This window comes from Meriones unguiculatus, chromosome 17, assembly GCF_030254825.1.
Source record: "Meriones unguiculatus strain TT.TT164.6M chromosome 17, Bangor_MerUng_6.1, whole genome shotgun sequence".
Classification (NCBI taxonomy): Eukaryota; Metazoa; Chordata; class Mammalia; order Rodentia; family Muridae; genus Meriones; species Meriones unguiculatus.
In genome coordinates this window covers 38,508,398-38,534,331 of record NC_083364.1, presented here as the reverse complement: position 1 = coordinate 38,534,331, position 25,934 = coordinate 38,508,398, and the positions used below count along the sequence as shown (strand labels likewise).

Sequence of the window (25,934 nt, the reverse complement as noted above, 5' to 3'; positions counted from 1 at the left end):
ACTTTTTAAAATGTGGTTACTAAAAGTAGGTACACAATTATTTTGCATTCTTCCAGCATAGTTAAGTTTAGAAATCTTCAAGGAATGAGAGAAGGTTGATTAAAAGGTAAAATCCATGGACCTGCTAGTTCCATGTGAATATAACAAAATGATAGCTTATTAATCTAAGTTGTTTAAACTTGGCTAAGAATTCATTAGCTACGTGCACTTTACATGTATGTCATGGGCCAATTTAAAAAAATGGTTAAAAAAAGCCTCATTAGTTGAGATACAATATAAATCCTGACAAACACTTAAGTTTTAATAGGGATTTCAGAATAAAAGACAAGAATACACAAGATCAGCATTAATAGATAAACAGTCTCTGGAGCCCCAGGAATCCATGGTGATAACAGGTTGTGGAGACTGTAAGCGAGGATGAAGCCTTGTCAAAACTCTCCCTCCCGGTGACACGAGAAACAACTAACACTGGAACAGCACAATCAAAACAATGTGAAACCAAACCAACTCTTGGTTATGGATTCACACCTGAGGGAATGAGGGTTTTCTCTTCCCGGTTCTGGCCATCCCTACCTGGCACATATGGCAGGCAATGGTGTTAGCCCTGACTCGGGGGCTGGAAACAAGTTTGCTCTTCCTGGTCCCATGAAAACAGAAGTGCCCCAACAGCGAGTCACTGTTCCCCTTTCTCTCCCACACACTGGCTACAGACAGACACTAGGGACACAACTGAGGTGGGGATGCACATCCCGCCTCCACAGGGGCCGGGACTGCAGGGCCTAACTCTCACTCAGAGCTTTACCGAGCAACAGTGCACACTGGGGGTAGGTTTCTCTTCTGACTCCACATCAACCCTACCTTGGCTATTTTGTGATGACTGGAGTTCTGTCTTCAGCCATAACAAGCATGTGCAGGAGAGCTCACTGGCGGCTGTTTGTGCTCACATCAATGTTACTTACCTCTTTGACACTATGTGTTACTGCCCATATTAGAAAAACTCTTGACATCACCTGGAAAGAAGTCAGGACAACAGAAGATGGCACAATTCCTGAAAGAAATTTAGGATGTGTAAATAAATGCATTCTACTAAGTTTTATCACATCAAATGTTTTCTAAAACTTTCAAAGTTAAATGTCTACAGTCAACACCAACTCTAGCAACTAAAATTTAACTATGCTGCTAGAGATTAAGTCTGGCAATATATTCACACTGAAAACCTTTTTCCTGCTTCAAAGCAGTAACATTGTTCATGACAATTGAGGAAACTGACTATAGGATATTTAACTTATTTAGAGAAAACAAAACAAAAACAAAAACCCACCACTCAACCATTAACCTGGGAAACACTGACGGTTCATTTTCTACCATGGCTTTCATGATGGCTAAGCAACCATGAGCAGGAAATCAGTCCTGCTGGTGTTTAACAAGCATTGAAAGTTCCTGGATATCAAACATGAATGTTTGCCAACAAGCCTAGCAAAACCAACGTTTATTATCTTTAAAAAGATTTTTCTTACCTTGTTTACTGTAAGCATAAGTCTAATGATCTGCTAGTGCACTCAGCTTATGACACCAGAACAACTTTATTTTAAATAATCATCAAATTCCAAGCTTCAAATGCTACAACCATAACCTCTACCAAGACACAAGCCACCAAAGTCATGTAGTATTCTTGTTTCCTTTAACTCTTTAAAACAAACTTCCAAATAAACCATGAAAAGAAAAGAAACACTCTTTTCTCTTTGTGACTTTAAACTAACACGGGACTGCTTCTAAAATAAAATTTGGAAGCCAGCAGCACTTCTGATTCCCTCTGACATCACTGCTGCCAATGCCTATTCCTACTTGCTAGACCCCTGAGGTTGAACATGGGGAATTCTGCACCTGCCTGGAGCCTTCATCCCAGTCAGTGTCTGCTTTAAAACCAGCCTCATCTTCAACACGGTCACTGGGCTATCCTGCACCAGCTCTATTCTTCAAACTCCCTAAAACACAGTCTTCTAAACATTTGTATAGCAAGACGAACTACAACTTGGCTAAGACCAGGCACAAACTAGATGGAGCTACAATTGTCGCCACAGGCTTGGCTACAACAGGAAACCACTTCACAACTCTTTAACAGATGCTATATCATGCTAAAAATGGACTTTTTAAAAAGAAACATGGGCTTTGAAGAGGGATCGTTTGGTTCCCCAAAGCAAGTGTCATGGGAATGTTGAACACAATGTTTGGTATATAGAGGTGTCCAGTATTCTTTGCAGAATGAATGGAAGAAAATATAAATGCAGAGATGGACAGGTAAATGGAATAGATATTGAATCCAGACAAGAACTTTTACCTCTGTAGTCATTTGATTTGGAGTAAGAGTGTAAGATAATTCAATAGGGGGAAAATGATTTTATTTTCAACAAACCAGGGCAATGGGTACTCACAGGTGAAAGCAAAGAACTTATTTATAAAACCTGACTCAGGAGCTGAGGAGAGGGCAAAATGGCTAAGAATGTTTCCTACTTTTCCAGTTTGATTCTCAGCCCCCATGGTGGGAGGAATGCCCAGCAAGTTCAGCTCTAGGGAATCTGATACCCTCTGCTGGCCTCCTTGGGTACCCTCACACATGTGGCATAAGCATACTGACACACGAATACATATTAAAGAAAACATATTAACTCAAGGCTGGGATGCAGCTCTAGGTCAGAGCACTTGCCTAGCAAGGCCTGGACTTTAGTCCTAGCTGTACATACATATACACAGACACAGACACAGACACAGAAACAGACACAGACACACACACACACACACACACACACACACGGTGGAGGAAAGGAAGAGAGAAAGAGAAGGAGACGGGGAAGAGAGCAGGTATTAAAACATTCAGGGCTGGAACGCTAAAACTCAGTAGAAAACAGGTATAAATCTTGACGGTTTGAATCAGACAAGAGTTTATAAGATATGACACCAAGAAAAAAAAATATTTGGCTTCATAAAAATCAAAGCGTTTCTGCTTTAAAGGATACTACAAAGGAAGTGAAGATAAGCTCCATGCTCTGGTTTGGATACAAGGCTTGGTGCCTAGTGCAGCCATATTCAGAGGTGAAGCTTTGGGGAATGGTTGGACCATGATAAGTGTGCCCTGACCTCATCACAGGGCTAATCCATTGATGGGTTCATAGTTTCGAGATGAGAGGCTTTACAAGGTAGGCTACCTGAAGGACACAGGTCACTGGGGCATGCCCTGAGACAGATCCTGCCACCATTAGAGAACAAGCCTCCTTTGTCCCATGCTACCTCTGCCATGACGCTGCTTCACAGCCTCACAGTAATGCAGACCACTGACAATGGGATGAAACTGTGTGCCAAAAGAAATCCTTCAAAAAAACGTTTGTCTTTAGAAATTTATCACAGTGATGGAAAGCTAACACACCACAGACAGGAAAATATCTGTGACTTTGTCTCACATATAAAAAGCTTTTATAACTCTGTAATGAAAAAAACAAAACAAAACAAAACAAAACAAAAAAAAAAAACCAGCCTAATTAAAAAAAATTCAAAGGCACGTGAAAAGCACTGAATGTCATTAGTCATCAGGAGACACAAATCAAAACCAAATGAGATATACTTCATGCCAGCTAACACAGTACACCTGTTGGAATCGTGACACGGTACAGTCACATGCAACAGTTGTCGTGCCTCCGGGTATTAACCACTGAGTTATATCACCCTGATAGGAGTGTACACGCATGCACACACACATACATACACAGGAACAGTAAGTGTTCATCAACAGATGAATGGGCAAACATGTGATACACTCTTAAAAGCAAAAATTAGTAAAAATACAGGGCTGGAGGGAAGGTTCAGGAGGAAGGAGCACTGGCTCCTCCAGAGGATCCATGTTTCATTCCTAGAGCCCACAGCCCCGCTCACAGCTGCCCGGAACTCCAGTTCCAGGAGATCTGATGCCCTCTGCTGGTTTCTGTGGGTGCCACACATGCAAGTGATACATAGGTGTACAGGCAAACAAAGCATCCACACACTTAAACAGATATATAAATATTAAAAAAATAAAGGCATACATGATTGAAATTCTCAAAGAATAAATGAAAAAAATGAAAAATAAAAGAAATGAAGTACTGATGTATTATCACAGTACTGACGAACCTTTAAGACACTATGCTGAGCTGCAGAAGGTCAATGGCAAAAGCTGCACAAATTCGAAGACAGAAAGTAGACCTGTGGTTACCTGGGGCTGGAGTTCTGGGAGAAACAGGAAGTGACTGCTAATGGATTTCCTTTTGGGGTAATGAAAATGTTCTAACATTGACTGTGGTAATGGTTGCGCAACTCATTATACACTCTAATGGGTGGATTATATCTGAATAAAGAGGTGTTATTAAAAATAAATGAGTGAAGTGCAAAGCCTGGTTACATAATTATATAACACACCTAAAGACGCTGATTGGCGAACCAAACATTTAGTGATTATACTTAGCCAGAAAACACTTCGAGGAAGGTTTACAAAAGAACTGGAGAATTGGATTTTTATGAGCAGCAAGCATTTGCTGCTTAAGGAAAGATGAACGTCTCTAGCTGCTGCTGCTTCCTCCAGCTCTTCTTCCTCCTGTCTTAACTCAAAGACCAGCTTATTGTATAAAACCATGGCTCTATCCCTTTCATTTTGCCTTTCTCCCTTGGCCGCTAACCAATGTGCTGCACTGCTCAATTGCTGGTGTTTCTAGTAATACTCCAGGGTGCTGCTGTGTCTTGATAAGTTAGTGAGTCTGGACTTCACATTATAAGCTCAAAACTGATGTTTATCTCACTTACCAGCAAGAACTGAGCTCTGGGGAATCGACTTATATTAATCAGACTATGCAAGATACCGTAATAATCTAAATATCCATTTATCCAACTGTAATAATGGCACAGCTTCCTAATAACCAAATGACAAAGGATTGCAGAGACCCTTATCTGTTGCCAAAATCAGGATGCTCAGAAGTATGACTTTAAATAAAGGGTATGGAAGATAACCAGAACTCAGCAGAGCACTCGAGTCCCCTGGCCCACCCCCATCCCTCCAAAGGCCAGTGATGGAATTGGGGCCCTCTGCAGGCTAGACAGGCATTCTACCACAGAGGTAAACATCCACAGGGATTTTTTTTTTTTAAGATTTATGTGTATGAATGTTTTGCCTGAAGATATGTTCTATGTGTGTCACATGTGTGCCTGTCGTCTTAGGTAATAAGAAAGTGGTGGATACCCTGGAACTGTGGGTGCTGGGAACAGAACCCCGGGCCCTCTGCAAGAACAAGTGTTTTGTTGTTTGTTTGTTTTTGAAATTATGCAGTTTTATTTACAGAGATGTCTCTCAGGAAATCCGGAAGGCTGCAAAAAAAAAAAAAGCTCCCAGGACCTCAGAAGTCTAGGTCCAGTCAGCCGGGAGAACCCTTCTCGTGAGGTCAGCTTCCCTTCCTCCATCAGCTGTACCAACCAGAGGCCTAGATGCTAGGCTTCCTCCGTTCCAGAAAGACAGAACAAGTGTTTTTAACTGCTGAGCCATCTCTCCAGTCTCCAACAAGGGAGTAGGTTTTTGTTTGTTTGTTGTTTTTTTTGAGACAAGGGCATTCTATGTAGCCCTGGCTGTCCTGGAACTTACTACATAGAGCAGAATGGCCCCAAACTCACAGAGATCTGCCTGCTGAAATTAAAGGTGTGTGCTGCCATGGCTGGCCCAACAAGGAATTCTTAGAATTCATTTATTATCATTGTGTATGTATGGTATGATATGATGTGTGTGCCACAGCATTCACGTGGAGCTGAGAAGACAACACTGTGGAGTCAGTTCTCTCCTTCCACATTTACGTGAGTTCCAGGGACTGAACTCAGGCCATCGGGCTTGTACCGCATGCACTTTACTGTCATCCCGAGCCATCCTGACAGTCCTCTGGGCATATTTAAACCCACACGTGAATTCTAATGCTTGTGCTCTTTCCATTGTATTTTCCCTTATATATTTCTCTTATATCCTCCAAAATATCTTGAGTGCTACTATTCCTTTGAATGAATATATTTATCCATTTTCCTTTTATCAGACACTTAAATTACCCCAAATTCCTTGCTATAAAAAGTGAAGGAATAAAATACTATAAAAATAGCTTAGAATTTTTGAGCATGGTTTGTTCAGAGATTCTTTTCTTGAGGCAGTTTCTCAAGAGTAGATGTACTAAGACAAATGGTATGAATATTTTTAAGGCTTTTAAAAACATTGACAAATTACTTTCCAAACAGTTTGCTATCAATTTGTATTCCTAATCAACAATATCCAAGAATGCATACCTTTAGCAATAAATGTAAATCTTATTCACAAATAAAAAAGTAATTAATGTTTTCTAGTTTGGGACAGATGACAAGACAGCCCTTTTAGGCATCGCTTTTAGGTACTCCTGCACCCACAGCCAGGGGCCCATTTCTCCTGACTTGTTTTTCACTCTAGCTCTCAGTGCCATTGCAACTTATCTCAACAAGCCACCCAGCAAACAGCTGTCCAGGCCCTAATCTAAGCACACCTCAAAATGCCTGCTCCTCTAGTCCAGCTGAAATGCCAGAAGGGGTCCGAGGGATGGAGCTCAGTGGCCAAGTGACTGGATAATACTCATCAATCAAGACAATGCCCTAGGCTTACCCACAGGCCAGTCAGGTAGGGGCACCATCTCAGTTGGGATTCCCGACACTAGCTTGTATCAAGTTAATATAAAAACTATTGCAGGGAGCATAGCAAAGAAAGTGCCACATTGGCTGCTCCATTAGGGGGAAGGTTTTTATTGTGAATAAGAGACAGAGAGAGCACTCACAGGCATCTGGAAGAGTCCAGAGCAGAGAGCATGAGAAGCAGATTGGATATGACAAGGGAATAATAAGAGGGAGGATAGCGAGAATAGTGGGGTTATAGAAAGAATGAATAGCTGGTGGAGGGAAGCCTTGAGCTGGAGCAGGCCTGAGAGTTTAGGGTAGAAGTGGGCAGAGTGTGCGTGCATGCGTGTGTGTGTGTGTGTGTGTGTGTGTGTGTGTGTGCCGCCTATCAATAAGCTGTACAAACAGGATCTGGTGATCAGTTGCCCATTTCTGTAGAAATGAAGATTTGCTGAGCCACTAAGTCCTGCAGAGTGGAGCACTCCTGGAAATGCTCCTGCTTAGAGCAGCCCTCAGGTAGGCTGGTGCAGCCCCTGCAGGGGCTGGTAGACCAGCTACGAGCAGGGCAAGGCTGAAGGTTAGAGCTGAAAAGGCTCCTGGGACACAGCTACAAGATGCACGGTGCATCTCAGAAGGCTCATTTCCCTGGGATTCTTAGGGGAGAACTATTTTCACATTAACATTAAAAAGTGGCCTTACACGTGGCTTTTCCACACTGCTGTGTGCATCCTTGTTATCTCTACTCTCAAACCTAGAAAAGCTGAAGAAGCACTGGAACACAGGACCAAGGGGTTGGGGGCGGGGAGGGGGGCTGAAGGAAGAGAGGATGAGGGAAGCATCATGCACCCAAAGTAGTGGACACAGAGGCCAGCACACTTGTTTGGAGCGGGGCACACTTGGCTGAGATTCTTTTCTAACTAATACAACAGGATAAAACAATATAGCCTGTGACTAACAAGGAGCCTAGGATTGGCGCTTTGAGCCATGCTCCCATATACTGAACAGGCAGCTGACTGCTGCACTGGATTCTAGGATGCTGGGCATTTCAAAGCCATTTCCTGCTTCAGACGGCAGCTGTCAATGTGCTTGTGGCTACACCTTACTCTTCTATGACCCTGGGCTTCTTGTATGTAAGGCACCCTCAATAAACTGGTTTCAGTACAAAGCTCAGCTTCTTCCTTTAGAAGGCGCCATCACACAGCAGCTATTCGCTGTTTACTCTAGGGGGTCTCTGCTACCACTGTCTAACCTCTCAATAAGAGCAAAAGACAGACAGGAAACACAAGACAGGTGCCTCCACGTTTCTGAAGATAACATAGTATGATGCCATTTTGAAAACAGTGAAGCCATAGCGATATTAGAGGCACACAGTAAGTCAGTTATAAGTTATGGCAGTATACCCAAATCTCCAATAAAGTTGGCGTCTCAGCGACAGGTTCCCATCTGACTGTCTTTACGAAGTGTAGAACACAAGGCATTTATATCAGATTGCTAATTACAGTTCTGATATATGGAAGGCTCATATACTTTCACCAGTAAGACCATTTTCTTTTTTAAAGTAAAACTGTCAGGGCCAAACAAAAGTGACAGTTGAACTATTTCATGAGTAGCATTATATAAACAGCCCTGAGTTCTCTGATTCAATCTATTCCGTTTGTTATGTCACAAGAAAGGGTGCCTGTCCTCTTAAAACTTGTGAACTTTGAGCCGTGTTGGAAAACTAAACTCATTTAAGTACCACTGTAGAGATGGGGTGTGTGTGTGTGTGTGTGTGTGTGTGTGTGTAGATTAAAGAAAACAAAACCTTGGAATTCATTCCGTAGCCAGTAAAGTTACAACAATGATGTGCACCTGGACTAGCTCTGGAAGGAGACCCAAAAATAAAATGGTTGACTAAAATCGGAGGCTTTGTGGTCATATTTTTTTCTTTTTATCAAAATAAATTCCAGTATTATAAGGTCAAGAGACTAGGAGTGAGACACACTGGTAGACAGACAGACAGGGCGAGGGGCCGTGGCTAGGTAAAAAGGGTGGCACATTTCCAAGATGGCCAGCCTCTTCCTCACCTCCTGACTCGAGACAAAAGCCTGGCAGGTTTCTAAAATAGGCCTTGTCAGTCTTTGTCTCCCACCAGCAGCCCTGCTGAGGGACTGGCTCAACAGGTCCAGGCCTGCTCAGGGCACTGTCACACAACAGTTCTGGGCCCATCAACTACCTCAGCTACCTTCAAACTCACCAGCCCCCAATTAGGGGATGGAAGCTCTTCAGATGCTTAAAAACTCCAGGCCCGGAGAGGAGACTGGGTTTTCAACTTTCTGAGTCACGCTGTGCTTGTGTTTGTGTGTGCGCATGCGTGTCCCCCCTTGGCAGAGCATCTTCTGTGTGCGTGTTTCCTCACCCCAATAAATGCCTTTCTTTAACTGATGGCTCTCCCTGTAGTCCTGAGATTTCTCTGCGCTACCTGTTGTGCACCAGATTTTTCCTGCCTTTTAATTCTTTACCTGGCAGAAGAAACAAACACATGCAGAACCCCTGGACTGTATCATTTCTAGACTGCATCAATATTATTTGCATAATAACAAATGTTAAAATGGCAGTTCAATAGGCTACAACATGTTCACTTTCTCTTACCGATAATGGTAAGAAGCCAGGTGATTTGAACCTTGAACCCACAACTCATGTTCTGAGAACAATTTAGGGTTAACCTGACTGCACAGGCAGAGGAATGAAAGAAACGGTCTCCTGAGGGCTATTCACAGCAGATGTGCACAGCTCAGATGCTTTTGCTGGCTGGCTGTTCTCCCTGCACTCATGATGGGGGTGGCGTTCACTGAGTAGGAGGCCAGGAGAACATGGAAAGAGCCTGTCGACAGCACATAAAAGACACACACTGAAAACACTGCCTGCAGGAGGAGTGAAGCTTGTCAAAGTACTGCAGGGGCTGGGAAAGTGAAGAGAAGAGAAAGCAATTATAACTTGAACCTAACAATTCCTTGGCTAATTTTAACTGGAGAGGTGGAATGTATCTGCAGCTTGAAAGCGATAGGCAAACGAGTGCTCAGGTACAAAAGACCCACCCACGCAGAGCCTGAAATGGTCACTGCAAGAGAAAGCATTTCTCACCAATCATCTGCCGTTATGCTGATAATACTTTGGTTGTGGCTCCTCCAGAATAAATAAATGGACCCGGGGAAGAACAAGAAATTCTGGGCTCAGAGCAGAAACGATAATTTTTTGTTGCAAGATAAATCAAAGTCAGTAAGACTTTATTAATGTCAAACTTAGCAGAAATGCCACTTTAACATTTCTCAGCAATGAATAATGGAAATCAAATATTAACTTATATTTACCTTTAAATGGAGTTGAAATGGAGTTATTTAGCCAAGGTTTCCTTAACTTTCTGAGTCGAGACCTAGCATGGCTAATCTGTTTATTCATATTGAAGTACGTTCACAAATAATTTTAAATGTTTCCTGTGATTTCAAAATTAAGAGATAACAGTGATAATTATTTCTTAGTAAGAGGATCAACAATGATTCATTTTTTCCCCCTCCCCGAGATAGTGTTTCTCTGTGTTGCGCTGGTTGTCCTAGACTCACTTTGTGCACCAGGCTGGCCTCAAACTCACAGCAATCCACCTGCCTCTGCCTCCCAGTGTTGGGATTACAGATGTGTGCCAACTTGCCTGGCTTCAAGGATGATTCTTAAGTTATAAAATAAGGCATGTACTATAGCATGTGAGGCGAGTGCAGAGCACAACTGTGGAGTTAGTTCTCTTCTTCTATCTTTAAGTGGGTTCTGAGGTTTGAACTTGGGTCATCAGGCTTCCAAGCTATTACCTGCTGAGCCAGCTTGCTGGCCACCCTAAAGGATGGTTTTCACATTCTTCCTGGGTTTTAGTATTAGCTCTTTTTCTAAAACAATGTGTATGTGGGTTATATCAGAAATAAGGCCTAATCCTTTAAAAATGTTACATATTGATTTAATAGCCATCAAATTAAAATGGGTACAATTTTCACGAAAGCAGCAGTAACAAACTGATTTATGATCATTTTAACAAAAAAGCAAAACTCAAACATATATACTAAAAACACTCAAATTAAACACAGTGTATGGACGACTTTATTTATTAACTAGTCCTTACACTAATGGGGATTTTTCTGGGAGGAAGATGAGACTGTAGACAAGGTCATCACTGTGATTTATACCCATGTCTACTGCCTGAAGGCAGATCAGTGTTTCTGCTTCATTTAAAGCTCAGCAGATAAAAAGATGGGTCGTCCACATCAGATATCATAACACCCCTACATTCTATCTACTGGTTACCAAGTGGATGCCAGACTGCTGTGAGCTCACAACTTAGCAATAACCCAAGCCCTTTCTGGAAGACAATTCTGTTTACCCTTTGTGCCTCCCTTCCTCACAACGGTACACTGGTCTGGGCACTGCTGCCATTAGCTTCCCTGGAATCCCTTGTAGCTCGAGGAAGCTGTGCAACGCCTTGCTAGTGTAGCCACTTTGTGCCTGTAATAGGACTCCAGCACACAAACTGCCACTGTTGTAATTACTGAACCTTGGCACAAAGCCAGAAGCCACACGCTGCGGACAACTGAGCAGAAAGACTTTCTCCCTAGGAAAAACAAATCCCTATTTGGTTCAAACCATTGTGGTTAGGATTCTGGCTCACAGAGCTAAATGCAATCCCCCTGCCCTTGTGTAGCTGGGAAAGGATCTCCAAGTCTGAAGGGAACTGAGGGGATTCAGAAGGTCAACCTGGATCACAGTCAACGGGGGCTTCCCACCAAGGGCTACTTCAGCGGTGCTCTCAGCGCATAAAGCACCAGCACTATGGCGGAAAGCTGCTGGACTTGTTTTTCTAGACGAGCAATTTTCAGGGTATCTATAAAAGAGTTCATATCTTTAAAAGATCACAAATATTTTATTACCCTCCCCCCCCAAAAAAACCATGAACCCACTTCCTTTTACAATCCTGACTTGTAGTATCCATGAGTTGCACTTAAAAACATCTCTCTGGAGCCAAGAATGTGGCAACTCAATGCTAGGCCAAGATCCAGAAGATAGAAACACAGCACTGAGTGAGAGAACCGAGCAGCTGGAAGATGTCCGCCCTTTAACATCCTTTTTCCTTTGGAAGTGTTAGGAGTGTGCCTCCTTATGCACTCCTAATGCTTCTACCCAGAAGCACACCTTACTACCTAAGCCAGTCACACACATATCTCACAACAACAAAAATGTAAGAGGATGGGAAATAAGCCTGAGTTAAAAGTAAGCCTTGAACTCAAAAGGAGTTTAATAAATGTACATGTTCTGAGTATGTGAGTGAACCTTCAGAGCAGTGAGCAAAGACCACTTGTCTAAGAGCGACACTCAGCACATGCCCTCCACACACCTATCAGCTCTCACGTCCTGCCCATTACTGGTGGACTCTGTAGCAAGTCATCACTTCACTTAGCTTCTACGACCTATTCCTAAAAGACCTTTCAAGATAGCACACAGAAAGACTGTATTAGGTAAGAAGTGCAGCAGAAGCGTGGCTGAGAGCACACAGAGAGAACGAGAACCAGCCTGGCCATACCACTGCCCCCACTCCACCACCAGGAGCCACCATTTACTAAAGGCACTCTGTGCTCAAACCCAATTCTGCAAGGGTGGGGGGGAGGGACCCGAAAGACAAAGCAAGCCTAAAGCGATACTAAAATATGCCCACAGTCTTTGATCCTCCTCTCCTTCAGATGCAGAGCTTAATTCTCCTCTTGATTGTGGTGTGCCCTTAGTAACATGCTTTTATCAAAGAAAAAGAAAAAGGCAGAGCCAACAGGACGTGATTTGATGGCCTACATCACAGAGGCCACTGTAGGTCCCTCACTCTGGAGGAAGACAGCTATCACGTCTTGAGAGATAACCCAGGAGTCCTGTCTAGAGAGGCTAAACAGTAAAAGAAAGACCTCTTGCTGTCGGCCACCCTTCAGTCCCAGTCCAGGACCAAAAACACTGACTGAAATGCCAGGACACTGAGCTACCAGGACACTACCCAGCCAAGCTGCTTCTCAAGTCCTGAGCCCCAACATCACAAATACGTGCTGTTTGAAGTGATGGTTTTCAGGGGTTAACGCATCAATAGAAAACTACTGCTAAATAAAAGGACTACAGACTCTTTCATCAGAATCCTATTTGCAATCTCAAGTCATTTAGATAAGTTGTCAATTGTGTAATTAATGACTTCATGTGTCTGCTCATTCCCTGGAAGCAATAACCATTCTGATCAATTCAGAAGGAACAACAAATCCCTTATGCCCCTTCAAAGGCATAATGAGCTGAACTAATTAATTTTTGAAATTCTGCTCTATCAAAAATTAAACAAGGGCTGTAGGCTATCGCTCAACGGTAGAACATGAAGTCAGCATGCATGAAGGCCCTGGATTCAATGTGTAACAAAACAAAACAAAGCAAAGCAAAATAAAACACCAGGGATATATAAAAAACTGAATGATTATTTTTGCCCTAAAATTTCACATACCCCTTTTTCTTTTTTCATCTAAGTCAATAAGGAAGCAATGTCATCTACCTCCAAAGATCTATAAGAATAAGCTGTCTGCTTGATTCCGACAGTCTATTCAAGGTGTTAATCTGCCATTATTTATAGACCCTTGGCTCCTTTCTGAGCAGCTGTCATTAATAGAACAACTTAGGAATTCAAAACACATTATTCAACCCAACTGCCTCTTGGAATATTAGTCATGTTTCTCAAACCTACAACTGTAGAAGAACTAAAGGCAAACCACCTTCCAGAAGGCTGTGAAGAGCTGCCCTGAAAAACACGAAGACTAACTTGCGGCTCACTGACATTCCTTTGAAGCCCCCATGCCTACTCATTCACAAGTCTTCTATCAGCTTTTAGGCTTCCTGGGGGGTAAGGGGGTGCTCTCTGTGGTTTTCAAAGTGTCTCAGAGCTGTCACCTGGGAACTCCATAGACAGGCTGATCTGTCTCTCAGGTCCAGAAGAAAAGAGGACAGTGCATTGTTTCTACAATAAAGCATCTCTATCCCTGACATTCTTATCCTCCCTGAGTCAGGCTTTTGAACTTCGCTGCCCATCTGAACTCAGGCTCTCTAACCAATATGTGCCTGGGAAGTAAGACAGGTAAAAGTCTGAGGGCAAAGAATATAGACCAGACACATGAGGAAGGAAGCATAAACAGAGAAATAAAACAAGGAGCAAGACTAGAAAAAATAGACAGGGAAAGAGAAAGACAAGAAAGAAAGACTGTAGAGATTTTTTTTTAAAGCAGACATGAGATCAAACAAGATTCTTAAAAGTTGTTATTACTGTGTACGTGCACACGTGTGTAGTCTCACATGTGCCATGATGCACAAGGAGGCTGTGTCAGTGGGGCTGTCTTTCCTACTTGTATGTGGGCTCTGAACATCAAGTGCAGGTTCATTAGACTTGTGTAGCAAGGGCTTTTACTTCTTGAGCCCTCGTTCTCAAGTCCCAAAAAGGATTTTTTAAAAAAGGATACACATATGGACCGAACAAGAAACAAAGCTCTCTGAAGAAAAGAGGCAGACGGTGGAAAAGGTAAAGGCTGGCCTAGCCTTTCTGACTAGGCCATTTCAGAGAACAGGAGAAAGAACAGGTATAAAATGATGAAGGAGGTTCTGTGCAAGCTGAGTCTGTGGTGTCTGCAGCATGAGCAAGGGCCGGTGTCCAAGGGCAGAACCAAGGTGTGACCCAGAAGTGATTAAATGGCAGCCACTGATGCACAGAGAAGGAAGGGTGAGGTCACACTGGGACACTGCCTAAGAGGACAACAAAGCCCAGGGAGCACCAGCATTTGAGAAACACGGGGAGAAAGATCTCAGCATAGGAGCAGGTGGCTGATGCTAAGGATGAGAGCTGGGAGAGACTGAAAGGGCTACAAGAATGGCCACACCTTAGGTGAGTTCACAGTGCTGTGCCTGGGAGGATCCAGTAGCAATTGAGGTCTGCAAACAGTAGCGTGGATGAGGAGACTGCTCTGCGGCTCCTCCTGCTGCCACTGCATTCCTTGAGTGAAAGGCCTGCCACATCCTGCTCCACATCTGTCCCCTGGACTCAGGAGTGACTGCACCTTCAACTGACTCAACACAGCTCCAGTCACCAGAACAAACTCTAGATACTTATGGGTTTGCTGAAGGGCAAATGGGAATGAACTAGTAAAAGCCTCAAAATGCCATTACTTTTGACTTGGGTCTAGATGACAGCTGTACATAGTTACAACTACCAGTATAGTTATAAGCTACAACATACAAGACCCTGGTTGCGATCCCCAGCACCACAAAACAACAACAACAACAAAACAACAAAAACCCACCTACATATTCAACAAAGAGAGCACTGGCTAAAAAACCAACCAATCCAAACCACATTTATATAACTGAATGCCATAAACATTCTAAATGCACAAAGATTAGCAATAACAAACAAAGCCGAAACCAGACAAAACTCACACCGTTAGCACAACTAACAGATAGGGGTTAGTATCTGTTTTTATCTGTTAGTATCATTCTTTTTGCTGTTGGGTTTCCTTATGAAGCCCTGCTATCCTGGACTCACTCTGTAGATCAGGCTGGCCTCGAATTTAGAGATCCGCCTGCTTCTGCCTCTCGAGTGTTGGAATTAAAGGTGTGCACCACCATGCCCGCTGGCTCCGAATATTCTTAAGGTGGAAAACAAAAGACTTCAACTTCAGCACAACCACCTCAAGCTTCTATTGCAAATCTTTGAAGAAAGAAAATTTGTAAGAATGGCTCAAAGAAGGGAAGAGAAGAAGAATCACCTCTGAAGGAGACAATATGCCCTTTGTAGAAAACACCACTTAACCGCAGAACCAAGCACAGGGATGGTTTCAGCATGCAGGAGGAGCAATCTGAAGTTTGAAAAGGACCCTACTCCTGACAAGTGGTGGATAAAAAGGTAAGAGGTGCCCTCTAGCGGCTGGTACGGGAGAGGAGGCAGTAAGTGCTGGAGCCTGTGCACAGAGACATCTACTGAGGATTTAACACCCGTCCCTGCCAACCTGAAGTGAGACTCTGCTCACCCACCCCTCCAACCCCATTCACAAATCCATCAAACAGGATGCCCAAACAGCCACGGAGGAGACTAACAGTATTCCAAACAGAATAGAGTACCCTTTGGGATGTAAAAACTGTTAAATCAGAATTTCAAAAGCTGAGATTAAAAATGGAAAGAAAAAAAAAAAACAAAAAAACAAAACAAACAACTAGAAGTGCAATAAAAACTGATGGGACTTGAAAAGTCAGGAAAAGCTAACATGGTATGTGGAAATGAAGTCTAAGTTTCAACGTGCCCAAAGCAGGACAGGTTCAAATGAACGTTTAACAAGGGACACTCAGGAGTGGAAATAAAACATCCAGGAGATTGAAACAAATCAAATCAAAAGGATGAAAGGGAGAACAGAAAGAGCAGGCAGCTGAAGTTGAGCCAACACACATGTATTTGAAGTGACTAAAAAGAAAAAAAACCTACAAAACAAAACTAAAAAAATTTAAACTATGATGCAGTAACATTTTCTAGAAAAAGAGGGCACAGATCTATATACACATTGCTAGAATCTACTGAGTACTAGGGGCTGGGATGTAGCTCAGTGCTTCCCCAGCATGCTTAAAGCTCTGGGCTTAATCCTTAGTGCCACTTTAACAGGTTCTGTGTAATATTAGCACTTTGTAATATTAGCACTCTGGAAATAGAGGCAGAAAGACCAGAAATTAAAGGTCATCCTAGGCTACTTAGGGAGTTCAAAGGCAGCCATGAGATCCTGTCTCAGAACAAACAAAAACCTGCTAGTATTGTCAACTCTGAACCATATCCTAGAAAACAATCTTATACAACCTGATAGCACATCCCCCAACACACACACACACACACACACACACACACACACACACCACAATGTTTTAGGATTTAAAAGAGATAGGGCTGGAGAAATGGCTGAGGAGTTGAATGCAAAGTGCTCTTGCAGAGGACCTGAGTTCAGTTCCCAGCACCCATGTCTGGTGGCTCACAACTCTCTCTAACTCTAATTTCAGGGATCCAATGTCCTTTTCTGGTCTCTATGGATAACTGCATTCACATGTTTAGACATACATTCATACATATCATTTTTAAGAAATTCAAGGGAAGCCAGAGTAAAGTATTTGATCTATAAAAGGCCAGGAAAAAAAAAAATGCCTATTGCAAAGTCTAAACTCAGGGGAAACTGCGTACAAGCCCTTTCTGAAAAGCTTTCTGGGAATGATGAACAGTCAATGACCCTAAACATCCTAACAGTCTTACTGAAGAGCCAAACTCATTGTTTTATTTCTTTGAGACAATTTCATTCTCACCCGGGTGATGTCCTAGGGTTTGTTTTCAGGAGGCAACTTTGGCAGATGCGGGAGCACTCCCCTAAAGAGCTTCCACGCACGAAGCGCAGAAGATATCCTACGCTCTCCATTCTTCCATATATCATCGCGTGCAGACATTCACGTGTGATGCACAAAGACCCACTGCCAACGAACATGGGTCTTCGGCTACCACTTTCGTCATAAGGAATAAAGTTCTTTGTCTCTGGCCCGAGAGTCTTCTCTTCTGCCAGCATCCAGAAAACAGGAATAAACAATTTCATCAGCTGGGACACAGGAGACACACTCCATCCTTCAAAACTTCTGGCACTACAAAGAAATTTCAACCATGCATAAGCTGATGGGCAAGCTGGACCAAAGGATCAAGATTGACTTTAGGTGTACAGATTTTAGTATATTTATCCTATATTATATTCTAATACCCACTTGTGAGTGAGTATATACCGTGTGTGTCTTTCTGCTTCTGGGATACCTCACTCAGGATGATCTTTTCCAGTTCCCACCATTTACCCGCAAATTTCATGATTTCCTTGGTTTTAATTGCTGAGTAATTTTCCATTGTGTAGATGTACCACAATTTCTTTTTCCATTCCTCAGTTGAAGGGCATCTGGGTTGTTCCCAGCTTCTGGCTATTACAAATAAAGCTGCTACGAACATGGTTGAACAAATGTCCTTGTTGTATACTTCAGCATCTTTTGGATATATACCTAGGAGTGCTATAGCTGGATCTTGAGGAAGCGCCATTCCTAATTGTCTGAGAAAGTGCCAGATTGATTTCCAGAGTGGTTGTACAAGTTAATCAAGAAGCAGGACTCTGGCTAAAATGCTCAATCCCCATTTAGAAAGGCAAAGAGGATGGACATCAAAAGAAGGAGAAAACAGGGAACAGGACAGGAGCCTCTGAAAGGCTTTACTCTGCAAGATATCAAAGCAGATGCTGAGACTTATGGCCAACCTTTGGGCAGAGTGCAGGAAACCTTATGAAAGAAGTGGGAAATAGTAAGATCTGGAGAGGACAGGAGCTCTACAAGGAGAGCAACAGAACCAAAAAATCTGGGCACAGGGGTCTTTTCTGAGACTGATATTCCAACTAAGGACCATTCATGGAGATAACCTAGAACCTCTGCACAGATGTAGCCCATGGCAGTATAGTGTCCAAGTAGGTTCCATAGTAATGGGAACAGGGACTGTCTCTGACATGAACTGATTAGCCTGCTCTTTAATCACCTCTCCCTGAGGGGGGAGCAGCCTTACCAGGACACAGAGGATGGCAATGCAGCCACTTCTGATGAGACCTGATAGACTAGGATCTGAAGAAAGGAGAGGAAGACCTCCCCTCTCAGTGGACTGGGGAGGGGCATAGGTAGAAAAGGGGGAGGGAGGGTGGGGCTGGGAGTGGAGGAGGGAGCTACAGGAGGGATACAAAGTGAATAAATTGTAACTAATAAAAAATAAATTAAAAAAAATAGGACTAAGAGTGAGCCTACAGGCTAAAGACTAACACTCAGGGCAGAATCAGACATAAATGTGTTCATGGTCTCAGGAAGTAAAATAATGCACATTCCAAAAATGGGAGAAGGTGAAGGGAAACAGGGAAGCAGAATGGCTGCTGTGTGAGCAGCAGGTGGGGTCAGAAGACAACTTTAAAAGCTGACAAGCTAGACAGTGAAAGAGAAGCTAAGAAAAATGGAAGACTGGGGACATTAGCAGGGCACAAATTCAAAGATCATCACAAGGAAATGCAAGCAAAGGAGAAAATCTAAATTCCTAACTGAGTAACAACACAGCAGGCCAGTAAACAGAGACACATAACCGAAGAGATGCAGAAATTATAACATAAGCTGACGGAGACCCCCCACAGGAACACTGGCTACTGCCATTGCTTTTAGTTGCTCACCAGAAGATGGTGAGACCAAACTGCTGAAGACTTAAGACACGTGGCCTGCAGGACACACGAGAAATCAAACGACCTGACCTGAAAACTTCCCCATCACTGGCTAGCTTTCCAAGAGCAGAAAAAAGCTGCGTAGGCGGCTGTGGGAATAAAGTCACCAATTATATCAGCCAGCAGTTAAAGCCAAATGCTACAAAATCAACAGGATAAGTGTCCACTGGTGCAAAAGGGCATGAAGGTTTATTATGGTCATCAGAGTAACTGACTACTTTCTGAGTCTGAGGCCTGTTCTACAGGGCAGAATTCATGCCCAGCGGAAAGATGGTGGAAAGCTCACAGGTGGAAACAGCATGGGTTCTAGGAGGGAGCCTAATGCTTTTGCTCTGTGACTCATGCTGGCAGGCTGTCCTCTGAGTACGTTGTTTATATCCATAGACTGGTGCTGCTCTCAGCTTTGGTCAGCTGCTTCTGCAGGGGGCAGCAGCTGGTGCCCACATAACTGGTCCAAGTGCTGAGAAAACTCAGGATCTAACATGGGCTTCTGACAAGCTTCAGAAAATGTCAAGGAAGAAGGGGTGGAAAGAATGGAAGAGCTAGGAGACAGGAAGCAGTTCCGTGAAATGCTCTCTTAGGACATGGCATGGCTCTTGCACTCATAAACTCACTGCATTATCATTACCTGCACAAGACCAACAAGCCGACAAGATCAGTAAATATGTCAGTGCAAAACTCACTGAGTTACAAACACCAGGAAATGACATAAGTGGGAGGGGGCCACATGGGAGGGTATCCTAGTGGAGTTGGGAGTGGATATAATCACAATACATGATATACATGTATGAAATTGCCAAAGAATAAACAAAAGATATTTTAAAAACTGACAGAGCAAGAAAAATTAAAAAGGTATTTGTTATGTAAGTAACTATAAATGGGCTCAATTTATCAAAACTTAGAAAAGACTCAACCCTGTATCAATATAAAAGTGACTCAAAGGGCACAAATAAAAGAATAAACAAAAGATATTGGGCAAATGGAAACAAAATAAAGTGCAGTTCATGATCCTAATATCAGACAAAGTAGAACAAAAGGGCGAAAACAGCTAGACATATCCTGGTTGGCCTCAAACTCATGGAAATCACTGGGTGGTGGTGGCACACGCCTTTACTCCCAGCACACAGGAGGCAGAGGCAAATGGATTGCTGTGAGTTCAAGGCTAGCCTGATCTACAGACTGAGTTCCAGGACAACCAGGGCTACACAAAGAAATCCTGTTTCGAGTAACCAAAAACCGTACCAAACCAAAAGTTGACAGTAATCTTACCTTGGTCACCTGAATGCTAAGACTACCAGCAAGAGCAGCCATACATGGCCAACAATAACCGTTTTTGCTAAAATAAAAGCCATATAAGATCTTAGGGAATCGAGATGCACATTGATAATCTTAGGACACTTTAACAGGCCAAATAGACAAAGAAGATAAGCAGTGATACAGAATAGCTTTTTAAAAAGAGGATATACACTGGATTTTATATCTAGATAGTATAAATGAAGAAGTATATATTTCTTCAAAATTATTTGGGCCGGAAAAACTGAGTTGGAAAATGGTTTAACATATTGAGTAAAGAATATAACAAACTAGGCTGAAGAGATGGCTCAGCGGCTAAAGGCTAAAGGCTCACAGCCAAAGCATCTAGAATATAATAAACATCACAAGCCAGATCAGGTCAGGGTAGCAATATGGCAAGACTGTCTTTATTAACAAAAAGAGAGATGCAGGTGTGTGTGCGCTCTTTATTTCATGATGTATCTAGTCAACTGTCACAGAATTACATAACAAATAATTACAAAACGTTAAATAATAATTTCTTTTGGGTCCATGAGGGGATCATGCCACAGCACATGTGTGCAGCAGTCAGGGGGCAACTTGTAGAAATCTGTGACTTCCAGGAACTTGACACAGGTCAGGCTTGGTGGCAAGGGCCTTGGTGGCAAGACGTCTAAACCCTCCTGCCAAATAATTTTCACCGTGAAAATTCACTGTGAAGTTCAACAGATGTTCCACGTCTCATTCTGGTCACTAGACAGTGTTGCCACTGTCACTGGTCTGATCTGGCTTTTGAGGCTAAGAATACAAATGCAATGTTTTCTTGACTTCAGACCACCACAAACTGTCTCACAGGGAATTTCTGAAGTAGAACATTTGTTTTCAAAGACAAACAAGCTCATGTTCAACTTAAAGATATAGTTAAGAAATACGGTATAAAGGTTTCTCAGATATTGCAAAAAGTTCCAGTTTTTCATTATGCCCATTATTAATGAGTAACTCAAGAGGCAACAATAAAAAAGCATCCATCCATATTCCCTTCTCCGGTTCACTTGTTCACACCTCAGCTTTGGCTAGTTGTTCACACTATACATTTTTATTAGAAAAGGCCTCCAGAAGACCAGTAAGAGGCATCTTCTTATTGATACAAGGGTGCCATCTAGTGATGACTGTGGGGACATATCAGAGAAAACACTTCAGCTGACGTTGCTTGTCACGCAGGCACAAGGATGTAAACTACATCCTCAGCACCCACATGAAGGCTGGATTTGGTGATGCCTAGAACCACAGTGCTGAGGTAGGGGAAGACAGGTGGATGCCTAGGGCTTGTTAAACAGCCAGTCTGGCTGAGCCGGTGAGCTCCAGATGCAGTGAGAGACCCTGCCTGAAACAGTAAGGTGGAAAGAGGAAGAAGCCTGATGCCAACCTCTGTCCTTTACATGCATGTATGTATGTGCACATGTGTGCACACTATCTTAGTTACTTTCCTGTTGCTACAAGACACTAACAAAGATAGAGTGAGGAGGAGGCCCGATGCCAACCTCTGTTCTCCATACACATGCATGTGCACCTGCCCATGTGTGGACGCATGTATACACTCTTAGTTACTTTTCTGTTGTTACAAAATAAAAACAAAGGCAACTTAAGGGAAGGTTTGTGTTGCACTTTTTTTTTTTAATCTATTTTATTTGTGGTATTTAGGCCTCCACCTCCCTTCTACCAAGCCTTTAACCCTAGATAAGAGAGAGAAGGTTAGTGGGAAGAGGAGGCGCAGATCCCTTTACTTCTCCTAGCTGTTTACAGTCGATGGGCTCTTTGGGGGGCTATCCCAATCTCCATCAACAGCCAACGCAGCCAGCAGTCTCCTCTCTAACTCCTCCAAGCCACCGCACCAGGAAGCCTCTCTCCTGTGTCTCTCCAAGCCGCCAAACCATTTGTTTCTGGTCTCTCCAAACTGCCACTTTGTCTCTTTTCTGGGATCTCATTTATATCCCTCAGAGTCCCAGACCACGCCCCTTTCCAGCTGGCAAAGACCATGCCCTGCAGGAGGCAGTTATCAGCTGTAGACAAACTAAAGCCCAGACTAAAATCTCCACACTTGGGATTAAAACAAAAAAATATTTACATAACTGAGTTTTTAAAGAAACCAAAACTTCCATTACAGGTTGATTTTGTCTCAGTTCAAGGTACAGCCCATCAGAGCATGGAAGCTAAGGAGAAAAACAACTGCTAACACTGTCTGCAATTAAGATGAAGAAATCAATGAATGCTGTACGCAGCTCACTTTTTTCCCCTCTTCTTACACAGTCCAGGATCCCAGCCAGAGGACGGTACAACAGACAGTTGGTGGGTCTTTCTATTTCAATGAACAAGCTCCTAAAAGCATGCCCAGATGCCCACCTCCTAGGTGATTCCTGACCATCTCAAGTTGATTAACTGAGACTAACCATATGCACACAGAAAAAAAAAAAGAAAAGAAAAATGTGTTTATTTTACTCCAGATCTGCTTTCTGAAATGCCTTTCAAAATGTACTAAAAATGGTAGCAACACTACCATGCTTGAAATGAGCTTCCTAACAATCACGTGGGGATACTGAAATGTCTAGCATACCCTCTATTTACATCACTGCTCAGATCACTAGCCCCATTTAGAATACAGCATCTTTTAGTTTCACGGAACTCAGAGAACCTGGTATTAAGGTATCTAGTCAGCATCCTAGTTTCTCAGACATGAGGACTCTGCCCAGCGGGGTAGATGCCTGACTAGTTACTCGGGCACCCAGCAATAGTTCAACAGCTTACCCACACTGGCTTCCTGTAGACTAGAAGGAGCAAATAGTTTCTGAGGACATTTTTAACAACTCTAATGATGTTTCTAATCACCAAGCTCTGGCTTCTCCTTCAAGGGCAGCAGAGGGAAGCGTCTGGGCTCTTTTCACAGTGCTCCCCTCTGAACTGCAAGCGGTCACAGACACCCAGGTACTGTTTTGCACAGGCCTTGGGGTCCATCTACCAAATGCTTGTGAGGTGCCAGGCAGCCTACACAGCCCCAGGCAGGTGCCTTGGGGTCCTAAAGAGCACACCCCACTTCTCCCCTTTCCCTCATCTCAGCATGTGACAAGCAGGGAACAAGGAACAGAGCTGGGTGTTCCTGGCCAAGTAGCTGTACGTGCAAAACTCGAGGTGTGAAGCAGTTTATTCAGAGAACAAGAGTGGAAATCTTGTACATCAGGAGAACACACAGATACCCTCTCTTTTTCTCTGTTGTGGGGCACGGAAGAAAAATATATACAGGAAGCAACAGAATGAACTAGAACAAGGAGGCTACATGGTGTAGCCTGAAGGAAGCAATTGAGCTGGCAAAGGTTTCAGTTTGCTGGGAAACCACTGCATTTGAGAAAAAGATGAAGGTAGCACCAGAAAGGACTGGAAGGCTGGCTTCGGCAGCCTCCCACCCACATGGCTCTCCACAGCTGAGCCTCAGGGCCTGAGGATGGGCACAGCTGGCCTGCTGAGCAAGGTTCTGGCTGCTCTTCTGACCTAACTCCACCTCTTACTACACTCTAGACAGAAAGCTCCGCCTGAGCATGAGAGAGAAATGGTCTTTAGTCACATCTGTAATAAGGGTGAAAACATGGCATTGGGACAAAGGTCGGCTTAAAGCAAGGGGTGTATGTGTGAGAGAGAAAGAGAGAGAGAGAGAGAGAGAGAGAGAGAGAGAGAGAGAGAGAGAGAGAGAGAGAGACTGTCAGCTCCCAGGGACTAGCAACTTGCTCTTTGGTGATCTGACGTTTATATTTTAGATAAGTATTCCCTTTTTCTTCCTTCCTTACTATTTTGGTAAAGTTCAGTTTTAAAATGTCGCCCACATTAAGCAGAACCAAATAAAGCAGTTTTGGGTTCAAAGAAAGCAGTGCTGTTTGTGTGCCCAGCTACACCCTGATGGCTGGGTACAAGCTGAAAGCAGAATTTCAGGGGTACTAGCTACTTTTCCCACTGCTGTGAGCACATAAACTAGCCAAGAAGCAACTTATGGCTTTAGTTTGGCTCATTGTCCAAGCATATATGGGCTATCATGGTGGGAGACAAGGCAGTAGGTGGCCCTAGAGCAGCAAGAAGGCATGACAGCTCCTGGGAATTTGTTGCTTTTTTTTTTTTTTTTAAAGATTTATCTTTTATTCTATGTGTATAGGTATTTTGCCTGCATTTATATCTGTGTACCAGGTGTGTGTAGTACCTGTGGAGGCCAGAAAAGGGGATCAGATCCCTCTGGAACTAGAGTTACAGGTTATGAGATACTGTGTGGGGACTGGAAACTGATCCCAGGTCCTCTGCAAAGGCAGTCTGTGCTATTAACCACTGAGCTCTCTCTCCCGCCCAGGCAACTGCTTATTATATGGTAACAACCGGGAAGTAGAGAGACTGGGCCAGACCTGGGGGTGGGCAATAATCCCTAAGACCTGCTCCCAACTATTGGCTTCTACCCACTTCTACAAGCCTTTCTAAACACTGACTCTGGTCCTCATCCACACTGGCCAAACACTTCCCTAGTAAGCCATATCCCTGACTGCCAAGATTTTTGCCTGCTTGTTTGTTTTTTGTTTTTCTATATAGGGTTTTTCTGTATAGCTTTGGCTGTCCTGCAATTCACTCTGTAGACCATGCTGACCTTGAACTCACAGAGATCTTCCTGCCTTTGCCTCCTGAGTGCTGGGATCAGAGGCGAGTGCCACCACTGCCCAGCTCTACAGCTCCCAAGTTTTATTAAAATGAACCATCAGTTTGAGAGAACCTATAGCCTCGTATGTACTATCCTTTGCCCCAGCTGTGGAGAGAACTGAAGAGCTCATATTCCTTACAGACACACAATCTCTGAATTACAACTAGGCTCAGCCTGTTTTCCATCTGCCAGTCAAGAGAAACCCCTGAGTTATATACTCTGACAGTGTAAATTCTACCGGGAGAGTTTAACAAACATCTGACGTTGAGTCTCACCCTGAAGAGTCTTCATTGAGGTCCCTGTAGCTGTACCTTCTATCTACTGAAGTGGGGAGACCTACCAGGAAGAGAAGCACTCCAGACCTCACATCCCCACACTCCCCTCTTAGAGACAGCATGAAGAGAACCCTGCTTTTGAAACAGACTGTACTGTGAAGAAGAAATGAGAACTCCGCTGTCTTGTGAAAAATCTATCTCAGGGTAGGTCCCTTTCAAAAGCTGAGTTCTCGTAAAGAAAACACTGAGTATCACAAGGCACTGAAGCCTTAGGCCAAAGACTGAGCTCCTGGAATTTGAGAACACAAACGACTCTGAAAATGCTGAGGAACTCACTTACAGAGCAAGTGAGACCCCCTTTCAGAGGCAGCTCCTCATTTGGATCTTAGCTTCTATTTCTGAGGTCATTTTTGCCACACTGTACTGTCATAGCCACAGACAAAATGGAGTCCAGCCAGGGAGTGGTGGCACATCCGTGTTCTTAATCTCAGCATCCAGGAGACAAAGGTGGGGAAAGATCTCAATTCCAGACCAGCCTGGTCTATAGAGGGAGTTCTGGGTCAGCCAGGGTGACAGAGCCAGACTCTGTCAATAAACAAATTAATAGGA

At 43.4% G+C, this 25,934-nt stretch overlaps 1 protein-coding gene across 2 annotated transcripts in view; it reads right to left on the bottom strand.

The window, feature by feature from the left end:
• The window catches only part of Hacd2 (3-hydroxyacyl-CoA dehydratase 2), an 87,668-nt gene that overhangs the window by 33,943 nt on the left and 27,791 nt on the right, over positions 1 to 25,934 (bottom strand). For both annotated transcript variants that reach the window (XM_060370315.1, XM_021634652.2), the window contains exon 4: positions 960 to 1,048. In XM_060370315.1, the coding sequence (XP_060226298.1) occupies positions 960 to 1,048 (89 nt within the window). The remainder of the gene's footprint in view (positions 1 to 959; positions 1,049 to 25,934) is intronic.